Below are 21,840 nucleotides of genomic sequence, written 5' to 3' on the forward strand. Positions count from 1 at the left end.
CAAAACAAAATTATTTTCAATGTTAATGGTTTTTCTTAAGGCTTGGAAGAGTTCTACTGTTTTATATTTTTTCCAACTACTCTAATGGAAGAGTACTTCAAAAGAAAGAAAAGAGATTTTCTACAGAAATATATAATACATATATGTGTATGCATATTTGTATTTATAGACAGAATTATATATAAGACTATATTGCCCAAACTAAGCCAAAAATAGATAAACCTGGAAAAAACTTTCTATAAAACACTGTTTCAATATAATTTTATTAGCAGTTATTACATCAAAATTCACATTTATAGGATCCAAAGGACTGTCTTAGAAAATTCTAAAGTATATGTAGTAATATCTCAACAGTAAGATACAACATATTCTCATTATAGCACAGCCCTTAAAAAGTCAAGAATAATACTGAGAAGTAAGTGCAGTTCTATCAAGAACTAGAAATGAATTCTGCGTGCAGAGTGTCACTTAAAGCGAAGTTCCATGAAAGTATAACATACTTCTATGGATGTGAATTTCAGTGGCAAACATCATTGGCTTCCAAACTGACACTAAAGGAATTTCCAATCAAAACACAAGCACAGTGGCTTTCATCCAATATAGAGCTATGACAATTCTACAAAGAGACCCTGAATCCTTAAGTACTTGCAGTATGATTTTTTGCTGTGACACTAGTACAAAACACATCTACTCTAATGCATAGATTCTGACACATTATGACAACAAAATACTAAAGATAGCCTTTTCCTAGATCAGAAAATGCTGAGTTTTCCAGTGTAATAAACGCTGGTCATTGCTGATCTAGTGAAATTCTACATCCTCCAGCTTGAGCAGTATTGTAAGATTCACAAATATTACATTTCATGCCTAATATATGGAACTGGACAGTAGATCTCCCATTGCAATCATTGCAGAGAATCTGAAAAGTGAAGAGAATTCAAATTAAGTATATTAAACCTTATAGATACAAATAGGCACTGTCTGCCCAAAACAATTCCTCAAAAATCATACTGAAGAACTGAAACACATATAGATAAGTCTAAATATTTCCCCAAATAGAAATGTCTTTTATTTATTTTCTGAAAATTCTAAGAGGGCTACTAAGGTAGCTTTGAATTTAGAAAATGAAAGTGTAAATTTGAGTCAAGAAGTCTTATTTTAAAACTGTTCCCAAATAGTATATAAATAGTACTGGGCATAAAATTTAACATAGGCATTATCAGATTGACACCTATATTTACAGTTCAAAACAACATGCATGATTTCATTATTCTTCCTTGACACTTGCAAAATTATCTTAGTTAATAAAATCTTTACACACTTATAATATCTTTTTGCTTATTCTTTAGGTTTAATATACTAAGTTGTCAATCTTCTATGCCTCAAAAATAAAGTCCAAAGAAGCAGTTCTTAAAATTTAGTTAAAAAATAAAAGGTTTTGGCTCATCCCTAAAATAACAGTAAGAGGGGCACCCGGGTGGCTCAGTAGGTTGAGCAGCCGACTTCGGCTCAGGTCAAGATCTCACAGCTCGAAGGCTTGTGAGTTCAAGCCCCACATCAGGCTCTGTGCTGACAGCTCAGCGCTTGGAGCCTGCTTCAGATTCTGTGTCTCCCTCTCACTCTGCCCTCCCCTGCTCATGCTCTGTCTCCCTCTCAAAATAAGTAAATAAAATAAACAAACAAACAAACAAATAAATAAAATGACAGTAAGATATCACTTGAGAATTAATCTCTTCTAACACAAAGATCCCAAAAAATAAAAAAGGTGTTAACCTGAAAACAGATCAACGCATTAGTATGTAAGAAAAGCATTAGCTTTAGAATACTCATACCTGTTTTCTTAAATTCCACATGAGTGAAATCATACAGTATTTGTCTTTCTCTGACTGACCTATTTCACTCAGCATAATACATTCTAGCTCCACCCACATCTTTGCAAATGGCAAGATTGCATTCTTTTTGATGACTGAGTAATATATGTGGAATTTAAGAAACAGAACAGATGAACATATAGGAAGGGGTGGGGGGGATGGAGAAGAAAGGGAAACAAAGCACAAGAGACCCTTAACAACAGAGAACAAACCGAGCGTTGATGGAGGGACATGGGTGGGGGGTGGACTAGATGGGTGATAAGTACTAAAAAGGGCACTTGTGGAGAGCATTGGGTGTTGTATTTAAGTGATAAATCACTGAATTCTACTCTTGAAACCATTGCGTGATATGTTTACTAAAATTTAAAAATAAATAAGATTAAAAAAATAGAATAGTCATACCATAGTAAATAGAAAACTTCCAAGTTTGTTCAAAATTATAATTTGGAATACAATCTGAATGTAGAAAGATTAGTGGTTGCCTAGAGCTAGGGGATTGGGGAATGACTGCTAAAGGGTATGGGATTTCTTTGGGGGGCAATATCCTAAAATTGACGGTGGCTGATGTTTGTACAACTCCAAGAATATACTAAAAAGCACTGAATTGCACACTTTAAATGGATAAGTTAAATGGCATATAAATTATATCTCAATAAAGCTGTTATTTGAAAAAATGACCTACATGGAACAAAGCACACTGAAGCCTCTAGTAAAACATCACGTAATTACCAATTAGTATTCCAAAAGCAATCCTTCATTTACCTTACTAACAATTCAATTATCCACATGAATAAAAAGGGTAACGAACATTAAAAAACAAAAAGTAATCTTCTTCAGAAATCAACAAATACGTATGCCTGAAATAAAATTTAAAATAATTAGAAATAAAGCATCATTAAAAACATCAGACCAGTAATTCACCTCCACACCATTACATGACTGACTGGCTCTGACAAGTAATACATAAATAATTCAGAATAAAGTTTCTGCCTGCCATCTAGTGTTGGGAAGAATTGCATAAAGGTATTCTTAGAATTTTTTGGTCTGGTCCTTTGAATTTAAAATTTATATTTTGTCCTTCCCATTAATCATCACATTGGTGTTTCTGCCAAAGCAGTATTTTTTAGACAGATTTGAGCAAAAAGGCAAAAATAAACAAGAACATCAACTAGGAAACTGAAAAGTTTTAGGCATTGATCGTACTCACATCCACAGTCATGTTCTGATATTCTGATGGCATAGGAGTCTGTGCTACCTCATCATCCAGCTGTCTCCAGTACCTAGTCATATCTAAAGCAGAGTGCATACATAATGGACATCTGTAGCCTCTAGAAGAAACAGAGAGGTTATTTTCCAAACATTTAACAAGGAGTGTATCAACTCAGGTATACAAGAGGATGCATGCTAATTGGTACATAAACCATCCAAAACAGAGCATTATTCTGAATTTTAAGATGATCGGTGGATCCATGGTATTTTTTAAACCTACTCTTTTTCCTCAGCTCTCTAAAATTAGAAGGAATCAGCCCGTATTCTTTGTAGAATATATTCAATATATTTTAAAAGCCAATTAAGCTACTTTCTAATTAAATGACCTCAATTCCTTAATATATTCAGGCAACTTAGATCATATTATTTTCTCTCTAAACATTCTGAAAAAGTTCCCTTCTATCTGGCTCTTATATTAAATTAAAATTTCTGCTTATGAAAATACATTTACACAGTCTCTTCTATCCTAACTACTCTCATCTTATTGTAACATTCTTTCCCCATAATAAAGTTTCTGCTTTAGATAATCTTGTTACCAGCTTTCTTTGCAGATGATTATCCTGGGCCAATATACTGACCTAACAGGATTCTGAGTGACAATACCTCAGCAATCTTACAATGCTATCGATTGCCTCTGGTAGAGCCCATGCCTCCTGTTAAGCAAGGCCAGAAAATAAGAGTCTCTTGAAATGAGGGATGAGATAAGGCATACTGCAGACATGGGGGAAAAGGTGCAGTCCTACATACACAAGACGCTTTGCCCAGTTTACCACTATGCATTTACCCTGCCCATCTCAACATAAATATGTCACGCCTGACACAGTGTGAGGAACAGAGCTGGCCCACTTCCACATCCCCGAAAAATAATAAATCAGCATCTTACAATAATTAATTTTTAAAAATCCCATCAAACACTCACTCTTTCAACATTTCTTCATAACACGTTCTGAAAAAAATATATAACATTGTTTCAGTAAAACAAAAACTATCTGCACTATTTTCAATTTTGAGAGAAAAAACACAAAATTCCTTTACCTATGTAAAAGATGTCCACACGGCAAGACATGAGCAACAACACGGGATGTGTGAATGTCCTGTAAAGGAAATAAATGTTAGTGCCTGCATGAAGACAATATAAACATCCACACATCTTAAATTCAACAGGGAATATTTCCAAAGCAAATGATATTTTAAGCTTACCTCCAAACATATTGGACAATTCTGCCGGGAAACATTTTCAATACACTGTTTAAAAGAAAAACTCAAATTACTAAAAACTTAACTAAATGGAAATGACAAACAGATTTACTAATAAAAACAATAAAGGAAACAACACTACTAACTTACTAAAGATAATAATTAAAAATACATGTTTCTTATATGTCAGATAAGAACTAAACAGCTGACTCACATAACTATTTCAGGCTTTGCACATTACCTGAAACAATGAAATTGCTCAGTATATCTTAATTGTTCAAATTATCTTCGTTTTACACATAAGGAAAATCAGTGAATCAAGATTTACCAAAGATGCAGAGACAATAACATTTGGAATCTATTTTATATGTGTTTTGCTCCAAAGTAAACTACTTAATAATATCGATAATGGTAAGAGTTCATATTCTTGAAATTTACTACATGTCATATACTAAGTACATTACCTGTATTAGCTCAGTTAAGTCCCACAACTCTAAATGAAACAGGTACATTACCCCATTTTACAGATGAGGTATCTGAGGCCTAGAGAAGCTAAATAACTTCCAAAGTCATTTGCCAATAAGAAGTGGAACGGTTTTTGAACTCCAACAGGCAGCCTCCAGTGTCAGAGTTCCTAACTTGACAAGACAGTGTATGATTAAATGGGGGAAGGTAAGGGAAAGCGCCACGCCATGGATGATGCCCAGGTTTTTTAAGTAAGCACCTGAGTACATGATAGGACCATTTACTAAAATACAGACAATAAGAAATAACTGAGAAACAAGACAAAGATACCACAAGAGAAAATGTGTATATAGTTTTTGAAAGATAACACGGCTATCACCCCAACTCAAATCTGTAAAACCAAACTCAATCTTTTATCTCCAGCAAATTTACAATCTATTTATCCAGTACCTTAAAAGCAAGGGCTAAAAACCTTGGGAGTCTTTACTCAGCCCCATTCTTTTTCCCTTATTCACTGTCACCATATCCCAAATGTTCATTATTCATCTCAATTTATCTTAATACTTGACTATTTTAGGCCAGTTATTATCTAGTACCTATTTTTAAAAAACCCTCATTAATGTTAACTATACTGGAATTAAAATTTTTTTAATTTTAAAAATCATTAGTCTCTCTGTTCTCTGATGTGTATTAGATTTTTTTTCTAAATAATGAAAAATAATCTTAAAGGAACTGGTATCATGATATAATTACTATATCCAAATTAAAAATATTTCTAACTATGAAAGAAAACCCAAAAATATTTTCTGAATTTTCTTGGAATGCTGTTACATTGCTATTTCTTCTGTAATGTGCATTTTCACTTATTCTTAAAACCAGTATCAATGAGAAGAATCCATTACTAACTTACTTAGAAGTTGTCAACAGTATGCTAATAACTGATATAAGTATTCATACACACTATGAAGAAGAAAAAGAACTGTAGATCAGATATTCTGAGGCATAGATCTGAGGACACCTACTTAATACTGCTTAAGAATAAAAACCAACAGAGTTGTACTTGGTAATATCTGAAATTAGCATGCTTCCAAACATATTAGGATTTAAGCTAGTTTTCAAACACAATACAATATTTTTTAAATTACACAAACTTAGTTATATACCTTGTGCTTTCCTTGGAGATTCATAGCTAGACATAAGTTACATTTCAAACAATGGAAAAAATCTTCCTTTGGACCAATCCTAAAAATACATGTGAAAGTCAAAAGATTAGATTCATTTTTACAGAATGGTATCTATCCAAGTCTTTTTTCCTACAAAAATCTACACACACACACACACCCCCTTTGGGCTTTATTTTTTACATAAATGGATTCTTTCTCTATTTCCTGTTCTGTGACTTTTTCTTCACTTAACAACATATCCTGAAGATTATTCTATGTCTGTCTATATAGAACCACTTCATTCCTCTTCATAATTACATAGTATTACATAGTATGGATAGACCATATTTTTTAAAGTATTCCCTTATATAATTTACTACCTTTAGTTAATACGATGATATAAAATAACTATCTTTATACAAACATCACTTAGCCTATCTGTTGATAATCTTTTATAAGATTTCTAAAAGTTAAACTATGGGTACTGAGGGTACTGCACCACTGGTTTTGATACTGACAAAAGACCTCCAAAAAGACAATACTAAATTATACCCGCACTAACAATGTATGACAGCACCTGCATTCCCTGCACCCTAGTGAACACTGGTTACCTATATGATAGACAAATACAAGATGTCATTTTAATTTGCGTTTCTCAGATTATGAGACAAGAAATATATTTTAATGTTTATGAACCATGTGGATTTCTACTGTAGATTGCCTGTCCATGTGCTCTTTTCATTCTTCTGCTAGGGTATTTGTCTTTTACCATTTTAAAGCAGCTGTTTATATATCCTGAATATTAACCTTTTTCATTTGTATACTTACAATTTTCTGGTGTGTGACCAAGATTATCTTGATTTACATATTTTGTCATACAGCCATTTTAATTCTATGTATTAAAAAGCCATTGATATTTTCTTTTATGGCTTATGCTTCTATCTCTTATTTAGGAAAGACTTTTGAAACCTCTATGTCATAAATATATGTATACCTCTAATACTTATGGCTTTTAATTTTTATATTTTTCTTTTATCCATTTGAAATGTAAAGAGATATGATAAAGAGAAATTGCTAGTTGTCCCCAAATTTTTATTTTCCCCTTCTTACACAACAAGAGAACACTCAGGCACAGGGCTGTCCTGAATAAAGACTACTTGCAACTTCTCTGGAGGTTGTGAACAGAAGAGATAAATGAAAATTCTGTGTTATGTCCTTAAAAGGAAAGCTCAACAAACCCTAAACACAAGCAACATGAAAAAAAACTCTATCATGGATCATCATAATCAAACTGCTCAAAACCAAAGATAAAATCTTAAAAGCAGCCGGGGGGGGGGGGGGGGGGGGGGGGGAGACTTTATAGTGGAACAAAAAGAGGATGACACCAGATGTCTCACTGGGAACAATGCAGAATGTATATCCACAAAATACGGCAGAGCAACATTCGGTCAGCCTAGAATTCTATATCCGACAAAAATATCTTTCAAAAATGAAAGTAAAATGAAGATGTTTCAAACATACAAAAACCAGGAGACTCTGTTTAAACAAAAACAGTCAACTTGGCATCAGTACATAGTCACAGTTAGAGGTGACCTGGTAGACTGCAGCAGTGTCTCTCAAACTTCACCTCAACACACAGTAAGTATTTTTACATCTTGACCCAGTTCTCCCTTCATTTACACATATACACACACACTCGAAATGCTAATGAAAGTTCCACATAACAGTACTTATCCTTACCATGTATTTATCTCTTTTTTATGCTTTTTTTTAAAACGGTGGCGGGGACTAACTAGATTTGCTTCCGTTTAAAATAACTACTCTAAATAATATAACCTCTTCACTTCCATCCTCAACTCCAGTCTCTATCTGTCCCACCCCCTCACTCCATCCTTTCACTGCCTTTTCTTAGGCTTGGCTATTTATTTATTTCTACCCAGACCATTCTGATCTATTCAGCCTCGGCCTATCTCTGTTAAAACTTTACTGAAACATTCCTAAAATTAAGACCACTCCAATCCCTATAATCGGACAAACTCTCTAGCAGTGATTGCTTATTAAGCCCATTCTTCCACAAACAGAATAGAAATTTAAGAACAAGAATCATGCCTTCTATACTCTAGTGCTCTACACATGACAAAGATTGGTCTGATGCTTATTTAATAATTTGCAGAAATGTGAAAACGCACATCCTTCTCTTACAGCATCATCTTATTAGATGTTATATTTCCCCAAATGTAGTTACAAACTTGTATCTTCTTAAACTTTAAAAGTAATCCTCATTGTTTAAAACATATAAAACCCAGAAGAACATGAACCAACAAATATACCAACAAATACCTAAAATCACTCATGATCACAGCACTCATGGATAACTATTGCTAATATTTTGGTATGTATAATATCTTGACAGATAATTTTTATGAATCATTTTCCCAATCCCTAAATATCATTTAAGAATATTACTTTTGATATGGGCTTGCAAATTAACAATCTCCCAAACACACAGGTTGTTTTTCATTTTTCACCATTATACTTATTGGTACAAGACTTATACTACACAGAAATCTTGGTACATATCTCTATTTCCTTGGGATAATCTCCTAAAAATGGAATTATATAGTCAAAGGGATGAAACATTTTTTTAGATCAGAAATCAGAACACCAAAACCACATCTGTTATATCATACTCTCATGGTAAGTATCATGGTGCTTATCTAATAACACTAAGAAATTTTATTGCCCCATTTATTAAAAAAAAAAAAAAAGCTCATTCTAGTACATTTCAGTAAGGATATATGTACCTTCTGCCAAAAAATTCAGTATTGGATGTCTGCCCCTAATTAAAGAAAAACTGAAATCCTATCTTTTTAGGGCATATCACTCTTTAAGAGAATTACCGCCACACTCAAAAGATTACCTAACTATCATGAAGCTATTTTAAAATATAAAATCAGGAATAACATATCACTAACTCTAAGCAGTACTGATTTCCTTACAGTGATTACTGCCTAAAGACAATAATCGTCAAGCTCATACCTCCAGACCAGAGCCAAGCCTAGAGGTGCCTTAAGCGCCAAGCACAAGAAATCAGATCACCCTTGCCTTGCAGCTTTGTTTAATAAACTAAAAGCAATAACTAAATTTCATAATATACTGAAGACAAAAAATACTTGTCTTTAATATCCAAAAGAGGACTCACTGTAAAAGATTATCAAAGAAGGTTAGCTACAAAGTGAAAAGATTGATATTTATGCAAATATATAAGAACTCATACATTCAAATGACATGATTTTTTTTAATGTTACCATGAGAGGGTAGAGTTTCCAAAAACACTGCTATTGCAAAAACATTTTTTAACCTGTCTTTTGATATTTTTGTTGTTTAAAAAAATAGTCATTATCTGATGGTCACATGTAATTTCTGACTACACACAGTATATGCCAATCTTATTTAATAGAGTTTGCTCCCAATATCTTTTAACAATCTGAAAAAAATGAAGATGAACAGCTCTGAAAATCCCCAAGGGGGGGGGTTGAATTTTCAGTGTGCCACTGGCACTCTGAAAGAACTGTACAAAGATGTTTCAAAGAGGGGTGGACGCCTGAGTGGCTCATTCAGTTAAGCCTCAGACTCCAGCTCAGGTCATGATATTGCAGTTTACAAAGTTCAAGCCCTATGTCGGACTCTGTGCTGACAGCTCAGAGACTGGAGCCTGCTTCAGACTCTGTGTCTCCCTCTCTCTCTCCCCAACTCACACACTCTGTTTCTCTCAAAAATAAATATTTTTTGTTTCAAAGATTTTGAAATGTTTCAAAGATTTTTGAGATTTTTGAGATGTTTCAAAGATTTTTGAGCAATGACAAAAGACATAATGCCACCTAAAATACCTACTTGAAGTGATAACAATCCTTTAAAACACATACCATAGATGAATGGCCTCACTCAAAAAAAATGAACAATGTATTTCAAATGAAAAAAAAAACAAACATGGATTCTTCATCTAGTCATTCAACAAGGACTTCAATTCACAGTATTTTGTTACATGAACCTAAACCATCCCATTTTGCTAAAAAGATGTGTGACAGCATTCTTCCATCTTTTATTATGTTCGTACACCAAAATTTACTCAGTATGGCTGAGTAAAATGGACAAATGTTGAAGTATGTGCATAAAGCATTTGGAAGAGAATAGACAATGTAAAAATTGAAAAAATTCACAGGACTGACATTCTAGTAGGGATTTATAAATCTAAAAATAAAAAATATTTTGTTATATTGGAACTAAAATGATGGCCACCTTTAAATACAAGGTTTCAAAAACACTGAATTTGGCAATGCATAGACACAAGTAAGGATAAGCCAGAATCTTACTAGTGATGTATCTGAGATCTGGAATCAATATTACATTTTGATGGTACAAGTGCAAGAAGAACCAAAAGTAATTACAAGCTAGAACCTATCAGAACTATATCTAAAACCTAGAATCAGTTATTAACAAGATAGACATGTGCCAGATTCATGACAAGTGACCAGTGAATAGTTACAGTCAAGGGATATTGTCAAATTTAGTACATATCTTTTCAAAACTAGAAAAATATGGAATCAAAATTTGGATTTACAATGCTTAAATTCTTATTAAAATTTCCAATGAAGTTGTTTTTCACTGCCTTTATTCTTACTTCTATCATTCATAATAATATATATAACAAAATATTTATTCTGTTATTTTAAAAGGTTTTAAAAACATACTTAGACGGTAAATGTTGATGACAAATTTTCCTCACATACAGAAAGGAATCATAACACCAAAAACATTCTGCTTAAGATGCACAGCCTACACATTACGAGCACACACTGTGTACATGGTACTCTCAGGTATAAAAATTTAAACTTTTGAAAATACCTTGATTTCATGAAGCTTAATATTACCAGGTATAGGAATTTAAAATTTAAAAATATCTTAACTTCACAAAGCTTAATGTATACAGGGTAGTATGAGATATGTATCCTGCAGTCTCAACAACTTGAGTCAACAAATTAACTATAAAATGTATTGATTCCTTTATTGTAATAGTGGTAATTAAAAGCTGTGTGCAGATCTGACATACAAAATAACTCTGTACAACAGTGAAAATCAATTGGAGCTCATGAATCAAATAGGAGAAACCCTAGAAACAAGGCTCTATTTCAAAAAAAAAAAAAAAAGCCACAGAAAAATAAACACAGCATGAGTTAAAAAAAATAAGCAAAACTAAACATATATTGTCAACTTCCACTCTACAATGGATAAAATAGCTTGTACAGGACCAAAGCTCCCACTGAGAACTACAAAGTCTGGATTCAAAGAAAACAAGCAATTTAAAAGCAGTAAAAAAAAAAAAAAAAAAAAAAATTTAAAAAAAATCAACAAAGGGCTTAAAGGGTCAATATTCCAGACAGAAGGGAAATACACTGAGAAAAATCCAACAGTCCCTGCTTCATCCTCCTTGGGGGACTTGCAGATCCTAAACTATACTGTCAGAAGCAAACAAGCTAAGCAGCAAACAGCAGGTAAGAGGATATGAAACCATGCAAACCCTCTGGCAATTTCTCGACTAGGGAGGCAAAAAACTGGGAGCCCAGATCCCATTACAAGAGTTGCCCTGATAAACTTTAAATCAAGACCCCTGAGGAAACATGTGCTAGGAGCCTGTGTTAGGGAAAACAAAAAAGAACAGGAATATAAATAAAACTTGGCCTCTAATCTTCTCAGTCTTTACTTATTTATTTTTTAATGTTTATTTATTTTTGAGAGAGATAGAGTACAAGCAGGGGAGGGGCAGAGAGAGAGGAAGACACAGAATCCAAAGCAGGTTCCAGGCTCTGAGCTGTCAGCAGAGGGCCCAATGCGGGGCTCGAATTCACGAACCATGAGATCATGACCTGAGCAAGTCGGGACACTTAACCAACTGAGCCACCCAGGCACCCCATAATCATCTCAATCTTTAACTGGATTAGTAGGATCTGGCTCTACATGAACTGCTTGCCAAAAGAAAATTCTCTTTGGAGAATAATAAATAGCATTCAATTTTGTCCAACAACCAACTAAAAACAATATCAAGCATGCCAAAAGGCAGAACTAAAGAACCAAACACCAAAGGAGGAAAAACAGAAAACAGAACTGACCCACAAATAATCAACATATTGGAGTTATCAGACCCTGCCTTTAAATGACCAGTGATTAATATGTTGAAAGAAGAAAAAAAATTTTTTTTCACCTGAAAAAATTAAAACTACAAAGGATGGGGGGGGGGTGGGAAATTCAATGTAAATTCTACAATTTTAAGAAAAAAAAACCTAAAATTAAAAACTCAATAGGTTAAATAGCAGATTCAACACAGTATGACAGACACATCAGTAGGAACTAGCCAATTTAAGCATGAGGGGACAAGAGATAAATACAGAAAAAAAGAAAAATGTAAGAGACATATGGGACAGTGAAAAGGTCTACACCTAAAGTCCCAGAAGGGGCCAAGAGCAAGAGGCAGAAACATTATCTGAAGAAACACTGGCCAAGAATATTTCAAAACTAACAGAAGACATCAAGCCATAGATTCAAGAAATTCTACAAACTGCCAGCCAGATAAGTATCTCACACACCTGGACACATCATGGAAAAACTAAAAACCAACAACCTGAGGGGGGCACCTGGGTGGCTCAGTCGGTTGAGCGTCCAACTTCGGCTCAGGTCATGATGTCATGGTTCGTGGGTTTGAGCCCCGCATCAGGCTCTGTGGTGACAGCTCAGAGCCTGAAGCCTGTTTACGATTCTGTATACCTCTTTCTCTGTCCCTCCCCTGCTCGTTCGCGCAGGCTCTCTCTCTCAAAAATAAATAAACGTTAAAAAAAAAAAAACCTGAAAACATTAAGAGGGGGATAAAAGATTGCCCTCAAAGAGGCACTAATAATCCTGACAGGCTATTTCTGAAACAGAAACCATGGCACCAGAATATCTTTAAAGTGCAAAAAGAAAGTAATTCTATACTCAGCAAAGACAAAATTTTAAAATGAAAATAAAGACATTTTCAGAGAGACGAAAAACTGACAGAATCTGTCACCAGCAGAGCCTCACTGGAAGTATTAATAAAAAGAATTCCTGAAGCCAAAGGAAAATAATCCTGAAGATGAAAGAAATGCAGAAAGGCAAGAAGAGCAACAGAAATGGTAAATATGTAGGTAAATGTAAGAGAATACTGTTTGAAACAATGTCTTACAGAGTTTAAAATATCGTAGTTTAAAAGACATGACAAGTACACGTAAAGCCTCTTAGTTAAGGTTCTTACACTGTCCAGAAATGATAAATGCATTACTCTAGTAAGCCAAGGATGTATAATTTCTAAGATAACTACCAAGAGAATAATGGAAGAATATATCTCTAATAAGTTTATAGAGAACAAAAATGAAACTTAAAACACGGACCATCTGGGTGGCTCAGTCGGTTAAGTGGCCAACTCTTGATTTCAGCTCAGGACATGATCTCATGGTTTGAGGGTTCAAGCCCACATCATGCTCTGCACTGACAGTGCAGAGCCTGCTTGGGATATATTCTCTCTCTCTCTCTCTCTCTCTCTCTCTCTCTCTCTTCCTCCCTCCCTCCCTCCCTCCCTCCCTCCCTGCTCTACCCCTGCTCACATTCTCCCTCAAAATAAAATAAACTTTAAAAAATATTTAAAAAATAAAGTAAAATAGAAAAATTGCCGATTAATCCATAAGAAGGCAAGCGAGGAGACGGAAAAAAAGACAGATAAATACTAAGGGGATAGAAAATACTAAACTTGTCGACTGAACTGTAAAATTGTACATTTAAAATTTATATATACAATTATATTAATAAGACTAAATATGCTAATTAAAACACAGCTTTCATTAAACTGAATAAAAAATAAAATTCAACTACATTCTGCATATAAGCTACATGCCTTAAATGTAAGCATACAAAATGTTTGGGATAAAAAAATAAAAAGGGGGGCACCTGAGTGGCTCAGTCAGTTAAGTGTCCAACTTCAGCTCAAGTCATGATCTCCTGGTTTGTGACTCTGATCCCCGCATCGGGTTCTCTGTTGTCTGCAAGAGCCCACTTTGGATCCTGTCTCCCTCTTTCTGCCCCTCCCCCACTCTCCCTTGGTCTCTCAAGAATGAATGAATGAATGAAAAGAGACATACATGCAAAAACTAATCAAAAGAAAGCTGATATAGATACAGCTCTTAAGGCAGAAAATATAACTAAAGATAAAAAGAGACAATGATAAATCAATCACAAAGGAAAACAGAACAATTCTATATAAATACCTAAAATACATAACACCTTAAAATATATAAAACAAAACACAAAAGATCATTTACTATAGGATCCCCAAAGCTCAAGAGAGTAGTTACCTTCAGAGGAGTGTATTTATTGACTTGTAGGGGGCATGAGAGAGGCTACTACAGTGCTATGAACATTCCATTTTTTGATCTGGGTAGTGATTAAAAAAATGTTTTCATAAGTAAATTCATAAGACTGTTTATGACTTCTACATCTTTTGGTATGTTTGTTATCCTTCCTTAAAAACAAACTACATAAAAACAAGTGATTTAAAATATTCTAGACAGTAGTTATGGAAAAAGACTGATATGGAACACTTGGAGCTTCTACAGTATTGGTAACAGTTTTCTTTTGTTAAGTAGGCTTCTTGCCCAGCACAGAACCCCAATTCGGGGCTTGAACTCACCACGAGATCAAGACCTGAGCTGAGATAAAGAGTCAAGATGCTTAACCAACTGAGCCACCCAGGAGATCAAGACCTGAGCTGAGATAAAGAGTCAAGACGCTTAACCAACTGAGCCACCCAGGTGCCCTGGAAACATTCTATTTCTTAAATTGAGTGGCTGAGTTATTCTATTAGTACAGTTTACAACAGGGGTGCCTGGGAGGCTCAGACGGTTAAGGATCTGACTCCTGAGTTCAGCACAGGTCAAGGTCTTATGGTTTGTGGGATCAAGCCCCACATTGGGCCCGGCACTGACGGTGCTGAGCTCGCTTGGGATTCTCTCCCTTTCTCTTTGCCCCTCCCCTGCATATGCACGCTTCTCTCAAAATAAACGTTTTTTTAGAAAGTATAGTTTATAATGTACACAACGTTACATATATGTTTTTGTATGTAATGCTCAAAAATTTTTGGAAAGAAAAAATTCCTATATGACAACATGTCTGTAGTAGCTTGTCAGTGGGAGACTGGACTGTAGCTTATTTTTATTCTTTCTACTTTCTCATATTTTCCAATTTTTATAAAATCATCCTATACTTTCTGATAATGTTTTTAAAAACTAATTGTAAAAAAAAAAAAGAAAACTCTACCCTAATTTTCTATTTCAGCTGCCCACAAAACACATTATATAAAAACATATTTTACATCCAAAAGTTACAATTTAAATAGCCACACAATAGTTGATGGGCTAATTAAATGATTACTACAAAAGAGGCATGAAAATATTTTTCAGAATAATGGAAATGTTTTTTATCCTGACTGTGTTAGTAACACAGCTATATATATTTGTCAAACTTACTAGACATTTAAATTGAAGGCATTTTAGGGGCGCCTGGGTGGCTCAGTTGGTTAAGTGTCCGACTTCAGCTCGGGTCACGATCTCGCAGTCCGCGAGTTCGAGCCCCGCGTCGGGCTCTGGGCTGATGGCTCAGAGCCTGGATCCTGCTTCCGATTCTGTGTCTCCCTCTCTCTCTGCCCCTCCCCCATTCATGCTCTCTCTGTCTCAAAAATAAATAAACTTTAAAAAAAATTTAGAAAAAAAAAAATAATAAATTGAAGGCATTTTATTAGATGCAAGTTATATCCCAATAAAGATTTTAAAAACTATTATTGCCCAGGTACATTAGAATAGGAAAAGAACATTTTACATACAGTACCTACAAATTCCACAGTTTTCACAATGATACTGCTTCTTGTCTTTGTCAAAAAGATGGCATATACTGCAATAATATTCTCCAAACAATGTGCTACATTCTTCACAAGTCTGTTGGGCCTAAAACAGATACATGTAATTAAAAATTGGACTAAATTTATCAAAACATTTTGTATTATCATTTAAATATCCAGTTTGTTACAGTAAATGCAGATTTTTACAAGGTTTTAAACATTTAAATCAAAGATATTGCTTAGAATTAAAGAAGTCACTTGCAATACCAATTTTTTTTAAGCCACCTTAACATTATTTAAAAAGAAAATAGAAATGTGGTAAAATCTTACGTGTTGGATTTTTTCACAGTTTATGCACTGCACTTCCTTTACTTTAAAGCGATCTAGCTGATGATCTTCATTGTTATCATGACACAACCGACAAGTATAAAGTTTGTCACAACAAGGTGCCTAATGCCCAAGGGGGAAAAAAAGTTATAAAAAGAGAAAAACAAGTTTGCAATACAAAAAAAAAAAAAAAATTTCTTCCTCCTCCTCCTGGAACAAGGTCAAAGAATACAACCAATGGATTCGTTTGTAAACTAATCCTAAACATAACTTTTCACTGTTTCTTAGCATATTTTAATTATTCCCTTCAACATCTATGTCTGTATTAAGTTGAACATAATCTGGTCCTTAAAGATAAAGGAATCATGAAGAATGGAAATCTCTGGACTGAAGAACTAATCTCACAATACCCTAAACTCATTCTCAGCCTTAAAAGCAGGCAGGCAATTTCTTCTTAGACATTTCCAGATAAATTCAATTACCTACTTAACCCCTTAAACATTAAATATCATAAAGATTATATATATTTTAATTTGCTTGTGTTTATTAATCATCAACTATATGCTTGATGTTTTAGAGGATGCAATAAATGTAAGAGATCGTCGTTGTTTTCAAGAGTGGCAGACTAGCAAAATCTATTCTCTCCTTCCCAGACACAATTGCCCAGCTTTATTACAGTTCCCAGCTTTCTTTGATTTCAGCTGTGGCCAAATGACTAAGTTCTTACCAAAAGAATACAAGCAGAAATCAGTGTCACTCTTGGGCCTGAGTATTATGAAACTGGGCATGCCTCCTCCTCCACACTCCCTTTCTCCTTTCCATCAGATGAAACCTGGACATAGCAGCAACCCACCTGCTGACTGTATGTCCTAAAGCAGGGCAAAATACAGTGGGGAAAACTTGTCCCTGAAGTGATCATGTGGAACAGTCTTATTACCAAACTGGATAATTAACCTTGAAATTGTTAGGTGGGAAGAAATAAATTCTATTTTTTAACCTATATTACTGTTGGGCCTTTTTGTTACCATTAGTAACTTAGCTTTATCCTAAATAGTATAGTACATCAAAAAAAGTTTCCAAGCCAGTAAGTTCACCCCATAGTTTCCAGTATACTGTGACCTTCCAGATCCACTCATTTCTGAAGATCTTACACCATAATTTACCACAATACAGTTCATTCCTTAAAGATTTTAACACTTAACTGGTACCCTTTCTCTCCCAACACTACTCTTGTCCTACATCTTAGTGATCTGCATATCTACCACTATAATCCTTCCAATACCATGAACTCTCAATTCCTTGACTTTCTTACTTCCAATGACCTTGTCCTCCAACCCTCCTCAGCCACATATTCTCAAGGTCATACCAAAGAACAGTGGTTCTCAAATGTTTTGGTCTCAGGACCTCTTACACTCTTAAAAATTATTGAGGATCGGGGTGTCTGGGTGGCTCTGTCTGTTAAGCATCTATCTGACTCTTGGTTTCAGCTCAGGTCACGATCTCACGGTTTTGTGAGTTCGAGCACCCTACCACCCCTACTTTGGGTCGCTGATAGTGTGGAGCCTGCTTGGGATTTTCTGTCTCCCTCCCTCTCTGCCACTCCCCCACTCGTGCTCAGTCTCTCGAAATAAACTTTAAAAAAATTACTGATGATCTCAAAGAGCTTTTGATTATGTGAATTATATCTGACACCATATTATAAAATTGAAAGGTTTTTTAAATATTCATTACTTCTTTTAAAAATAATAGTAATAAACCCATTACATGTTAACATAAATAACATTATTTTAATGAAATAACTACTTTCTCCCAAAATAACTGAATTCTCATTTCTGCTTCTGTATTCGGTTTAAGTATATGAAGAAACTTTGGCCTTCCACAGATATGTAGTTGGAAAAAGGAGTATTTTAACAGCCTTTGCAAGAATACTCATCTCTGATACTACAACAAAACTCAACAATTCATAAATTAGTTGTAACACGGACTCTGAAATTGTATGTGAACTTTTCTCCATTACATCAAAATCCATTGATCTACCTTGCACTCCGAATGGATCTTCTACGCACGCATTGGTCATTTGGAAAATATCAGTTCACTGAGTTCTATAGCTCTTTCAAATGTTCACAAATTTTCCATGCAAGATAAAAAAAAAAAATTGTGCTTGTTAATATCATTACCGATCTCATCAGAAAAGTCTTTAGGTACTGGGACACTTTCAAGCTTACAGAGAATAATCCAAGTTTTCCAAAATTCTAATTATGGGGCACCTGGGTGGCTCAGTCTGTTAAGTATCCAACTTAGGCTCAGGTAATGATCTTGCGGTCCATTAGTTTGAGCCCCGCGTCGGCCTATGTGCTGACAGCTCAGATCCGGGAGCCTGCTTCAGATTCTGTGTATGTGTGTGTCTCTCTCTGTCTGCCCCTCCCCCACTCATACTCTGTCTCTCTCTCTCCTTCAAAAATAAATAAACATTAAAAATTTTTTTTTAATTTTAATTCTAATTTTTACATGACAGCTTGAATTTTATTACTGTCAATGATCTTCCTTGCAATGACAGTTTCACTTCTCTCCTTTTCAAAAAAATGTCCACCAAATACTCAAATTTGAAAAGCCAAATTTCAAGTAAGAAATGTTCCACAAGAAAGCTACTAGTTCAGCGCACAATCCAATTGCATAAGAACTTTCCTCACAATGACCATCTTAGTTTGCAGAAGTTCTTGATGAAAACATCCCATTTCATCAAACATGTAAAAAACATGTAAAAAGACATGTATTCAAGAGCTGAGATTTTATAGAATTTTATCAATGACATTCTTAAGTGAAACTGGTTTTGTTTTTTTTTTTTTTTAATTATAGGTGTAGCACAGGTCAGTGCCACTGTCTTCATTTTGCTAGGGTGCCAGCAATTTTAATCACCACTTTTGCATACACTGAAAAAGAATACATCTTAGTATTAGAAAGTAGTTTTGACCTAAAAGGGCCTCAGGAATCACAGGGTGGAGGGTCCATTCACCACACTTTGAGAACCACTGCTCTAAACAACTGAATCTTGTTTCTATCTTAATTTCAAGCATGCAATTCTCTAATCACTACTTCCTCTCTTCCCAACTCACTTCAATTCTTCCCTTGCACATACTCTAGTTCCTTCCTTCTCTCTTCCTCTACATACCTAACCAAAACCCCAAGTCTGGTTAAATCCAATTCTCTCCTGTATAGGAACAGCTAGAGACAGCTGAAGAAAAGGGACCACTGGTCTCACTTCTAAGTCAAAATCACTAATAAAATATGAGTTTTTACTATACTTCCCTAGTTGACTCCCTCATTCTTCTACAATCTAGGACCTAAAATCTGGGTGATTATTTCACATCTCTTTCTTTACAGCTTTTCCTCCACCCTTACACTCTGCTGATACCTTGCTTACTTCACTACGAAAATAGAAATAATCAAAAGAAAACATCCTACCACAAACTCTATCAACCAACCTACTTGCAAATGTACCTAATACTCTGTCCTCTGTTCCATGTTTTTACGTAAGGCCAACTCCTCCACTTGTGCACTGGATCCCATCTTTTCTTTGATTACTCAAGGGCAGTAAGTGCTCCTACAGTTTTCTCTTTCCCTCCTGCATTAAAAATGTTCTCACTTTACTGAGTCATTTCCAAGAGTACAAAAACATGCTGCAATACCTCCCATTTTAAAGATTAAAAAAAAAAAAAATCATGATTCTAAATCTCACAGCAACCAGAGTTGTTGTTTTTGGGTTTTGTTTTTTGTTTTTTTTGGTGGTTTGTTTTTTTGTGCTCTTTCGCAACAAAACTCCAAGAATTGTCTATAAAAACTATTTCCAGGGGCACCTGGGTGGCTCAGTCAGTTGAGCGACCAACTTCGGCTCAGGTCATGATCTCACGGTTTGTGGGTTTGAGCCCAGCACAGCTCAGAGCCTGCAGCCTGCTTCTGATTCTGTCTCCCTCTCTCTCTGCTCCTCCCCCACTCATGCTCTGTCTCTGTCTCAGAAATAAATAAACATTAAAAAAAAATTTAAGATTTCCAGTTTAACTACTCTCTCTCTCTCTCTCTCATCCACTCCAATCAGGCTCTGTCCCAATCTCTCCACTGAAACTTCTCTTGTCAAGATCACCAGGGACCTCCTCATCCAATTTAAAGTTCAATTTTCAGTTATCTTACTCAAACAACAGCATTTGATTTAGTTGATTACTTCCTCCTTAAAACTCTTCACTTGGCTTCTAGTATTGAAGGAAGGAGCAAGAGCGGGCAAAAAGTATTTGATACTCAGGGTCAAGTACGTAAATTCTATGAAACTCAGATATATTTATGTAGTTTCTTGGGGGAAAGGGCCAAAATGTCGAATTCAGTTCTAATCATCAAGTTTCAAACAGTAACAACGTATCAGTGAGTGGAAATGGAATCATAAGGACAGCCTTCAATTTGTTTACACAACACCTGGTGAATGACTTTGAAAAAGCTTCATCCAGTGCTGTGGAGGAACTTCACCAAGCCTGGCCTAAAAGAAGGCTTTAAGTGGTCTTTACAGGCCTCATACTTTTTTATGAAACAGTAACTCTATCAGCCCTACTGTACAAATGGAGCACCTGCTCAAAAGCACTGAGCTATCAAGGGGCAGCGCTATGACTTGTGGGTAGGGCTGTGGGACTCCAAAGCTCACGCTTTCTTAAAATCTTCAAACTGCTTCTTGCAACAACAAAATCAGGAAACTCTGAGCGGGTGCCAATTTAAAAAGTTCTAGAGTGACCGGCAATTTTCCTCAAAGTAAACGGCAAAAACAAGAATATATGTATAGTAGGCACTTTCCTACACGTAATCTCCTATTTAGTGGCAATCACACGGCTGGCTTTCCATGTCACAAAAGCATTTTCTCCTCGGCAGCCTTAGGTTCACTCCCTGACTCTAAAATGAAGCTGGCGAGCGGTAAAACTGTTACTACAGGAGCTGAAATCGTATTCCGATTCTCCACTCGCTTACTCCTCTTTCATTACTTCATCACACACCTGAAAGTCATCCTGGGGAAAAGCCGGCCCAGGCCCGACGCTGCCTCAGTCTACTTCCAGTAGCAAAAGACTAAACCCATTGATACAGCAACTGATGTGCAAGCCTGTGCTCTTCCCAAGCAAAAAGGACTTTGCATACAAAGTAAGACAAGAGTACGGGTGCGGCCTGTGGTCGCCCTGCCAAAACGTTCTCTACAGCGGGAACCCAGTTCGAGGTGGAAGAGGGATCCTGACAAACAGCTTAGCCTCTAACTTCAGCCCAAGCCTAATCGCCTGGCCCACTCCGCCCCCACCCGACCCGGCGGCAGCCTGTATGGGAAGAGCCCATTGAAGTCATCACCTTCAGGAGACATCCTCTGTCATAGTGTTTGCAGCCCCGCCGCCCTTGCTTTTGGCCGCGGGCGCCATCTTCCCGCGCCGAGGCCGCCATCTCCTCCATCTCCCCTCAAACTCCACGGACCCTTCCCCCAGGATGAAAACCACGCCCAGAGAAGTAGCGTCACTAGCGCACCCCCTCTCGGTCACAGCAGCCAGCCGAGCTGATATGGCGGCTCAGCACGTGACCC

At 35.7% G+C, this 21,840-nt stretch overlaps 1 protein-coding gene across 3 annotated transcripts; it reads right to left on the reverse strand.

Moving 5' to 3' along the window:
* Positions 1–244: 244 nt before the first annotated feature.
* Positions 245–21,833, reverse strand: RCHY1 (ring finger and CHY zinc finger domain containing 1). Of its 3 annotated transcripts, XR_007458116.1 has the most exons (10): positions 21,615–21,833; positions 16,251–16,370; positions 15,911–16,026; positions 5,966–6,044; positions 4,341–4,385; positions 4,176–4,234; positions 4,060–4,086; positions 3,079–3,199; positions 2,634–2,728; positions 837–919 (listed from the first exon to the last, which is right to left on the reverse strand). XR_007458116.1 is itself a non-coding variant. In XM_049632085.1 (9 exons), exons 1-9 carry the CDS (start codon positions 21,711–21,713, stop codon positions 791–793), a joined length of 795 nt encoding a protein of 264 aa, XP_049488042.1. In that variant the 5' UTR covers positions 21,714–21,833; the 3' UTR covers positions 245–790. The 3 variants fall into 3 exon arrangements, 2 of the variants coding, with proteins under 2 accessions (XP_049488042.1, XP_049488044.1); XM_049632085.1 differs by lacking the exon at positions 2,634–2,728 and having other exon boundaries at positions 245–919; XM_049632087.1 differs by lacking the exons at positions 2,634–2,728; positions 16,251–16,370 and having other exon boundaries at positions 245–919.
* Between the last annotated feature and the right edge of the window lie 7 nt (positions 21,834–21,840).

This window comes from Panthera uncia, chromosome B1, assembly GCF_023721935.1.
Source record: "Panthera uncia isolate 11264 chromosome B1, Puncia_PCG_1.0, whole genome shotgun sequence".
Taxonomy (NCBI): Eukaryota; Metazoa; Chordata; class Mammalia; order Carnivora; family Felidae; genus Panthera; species Panthera uncia.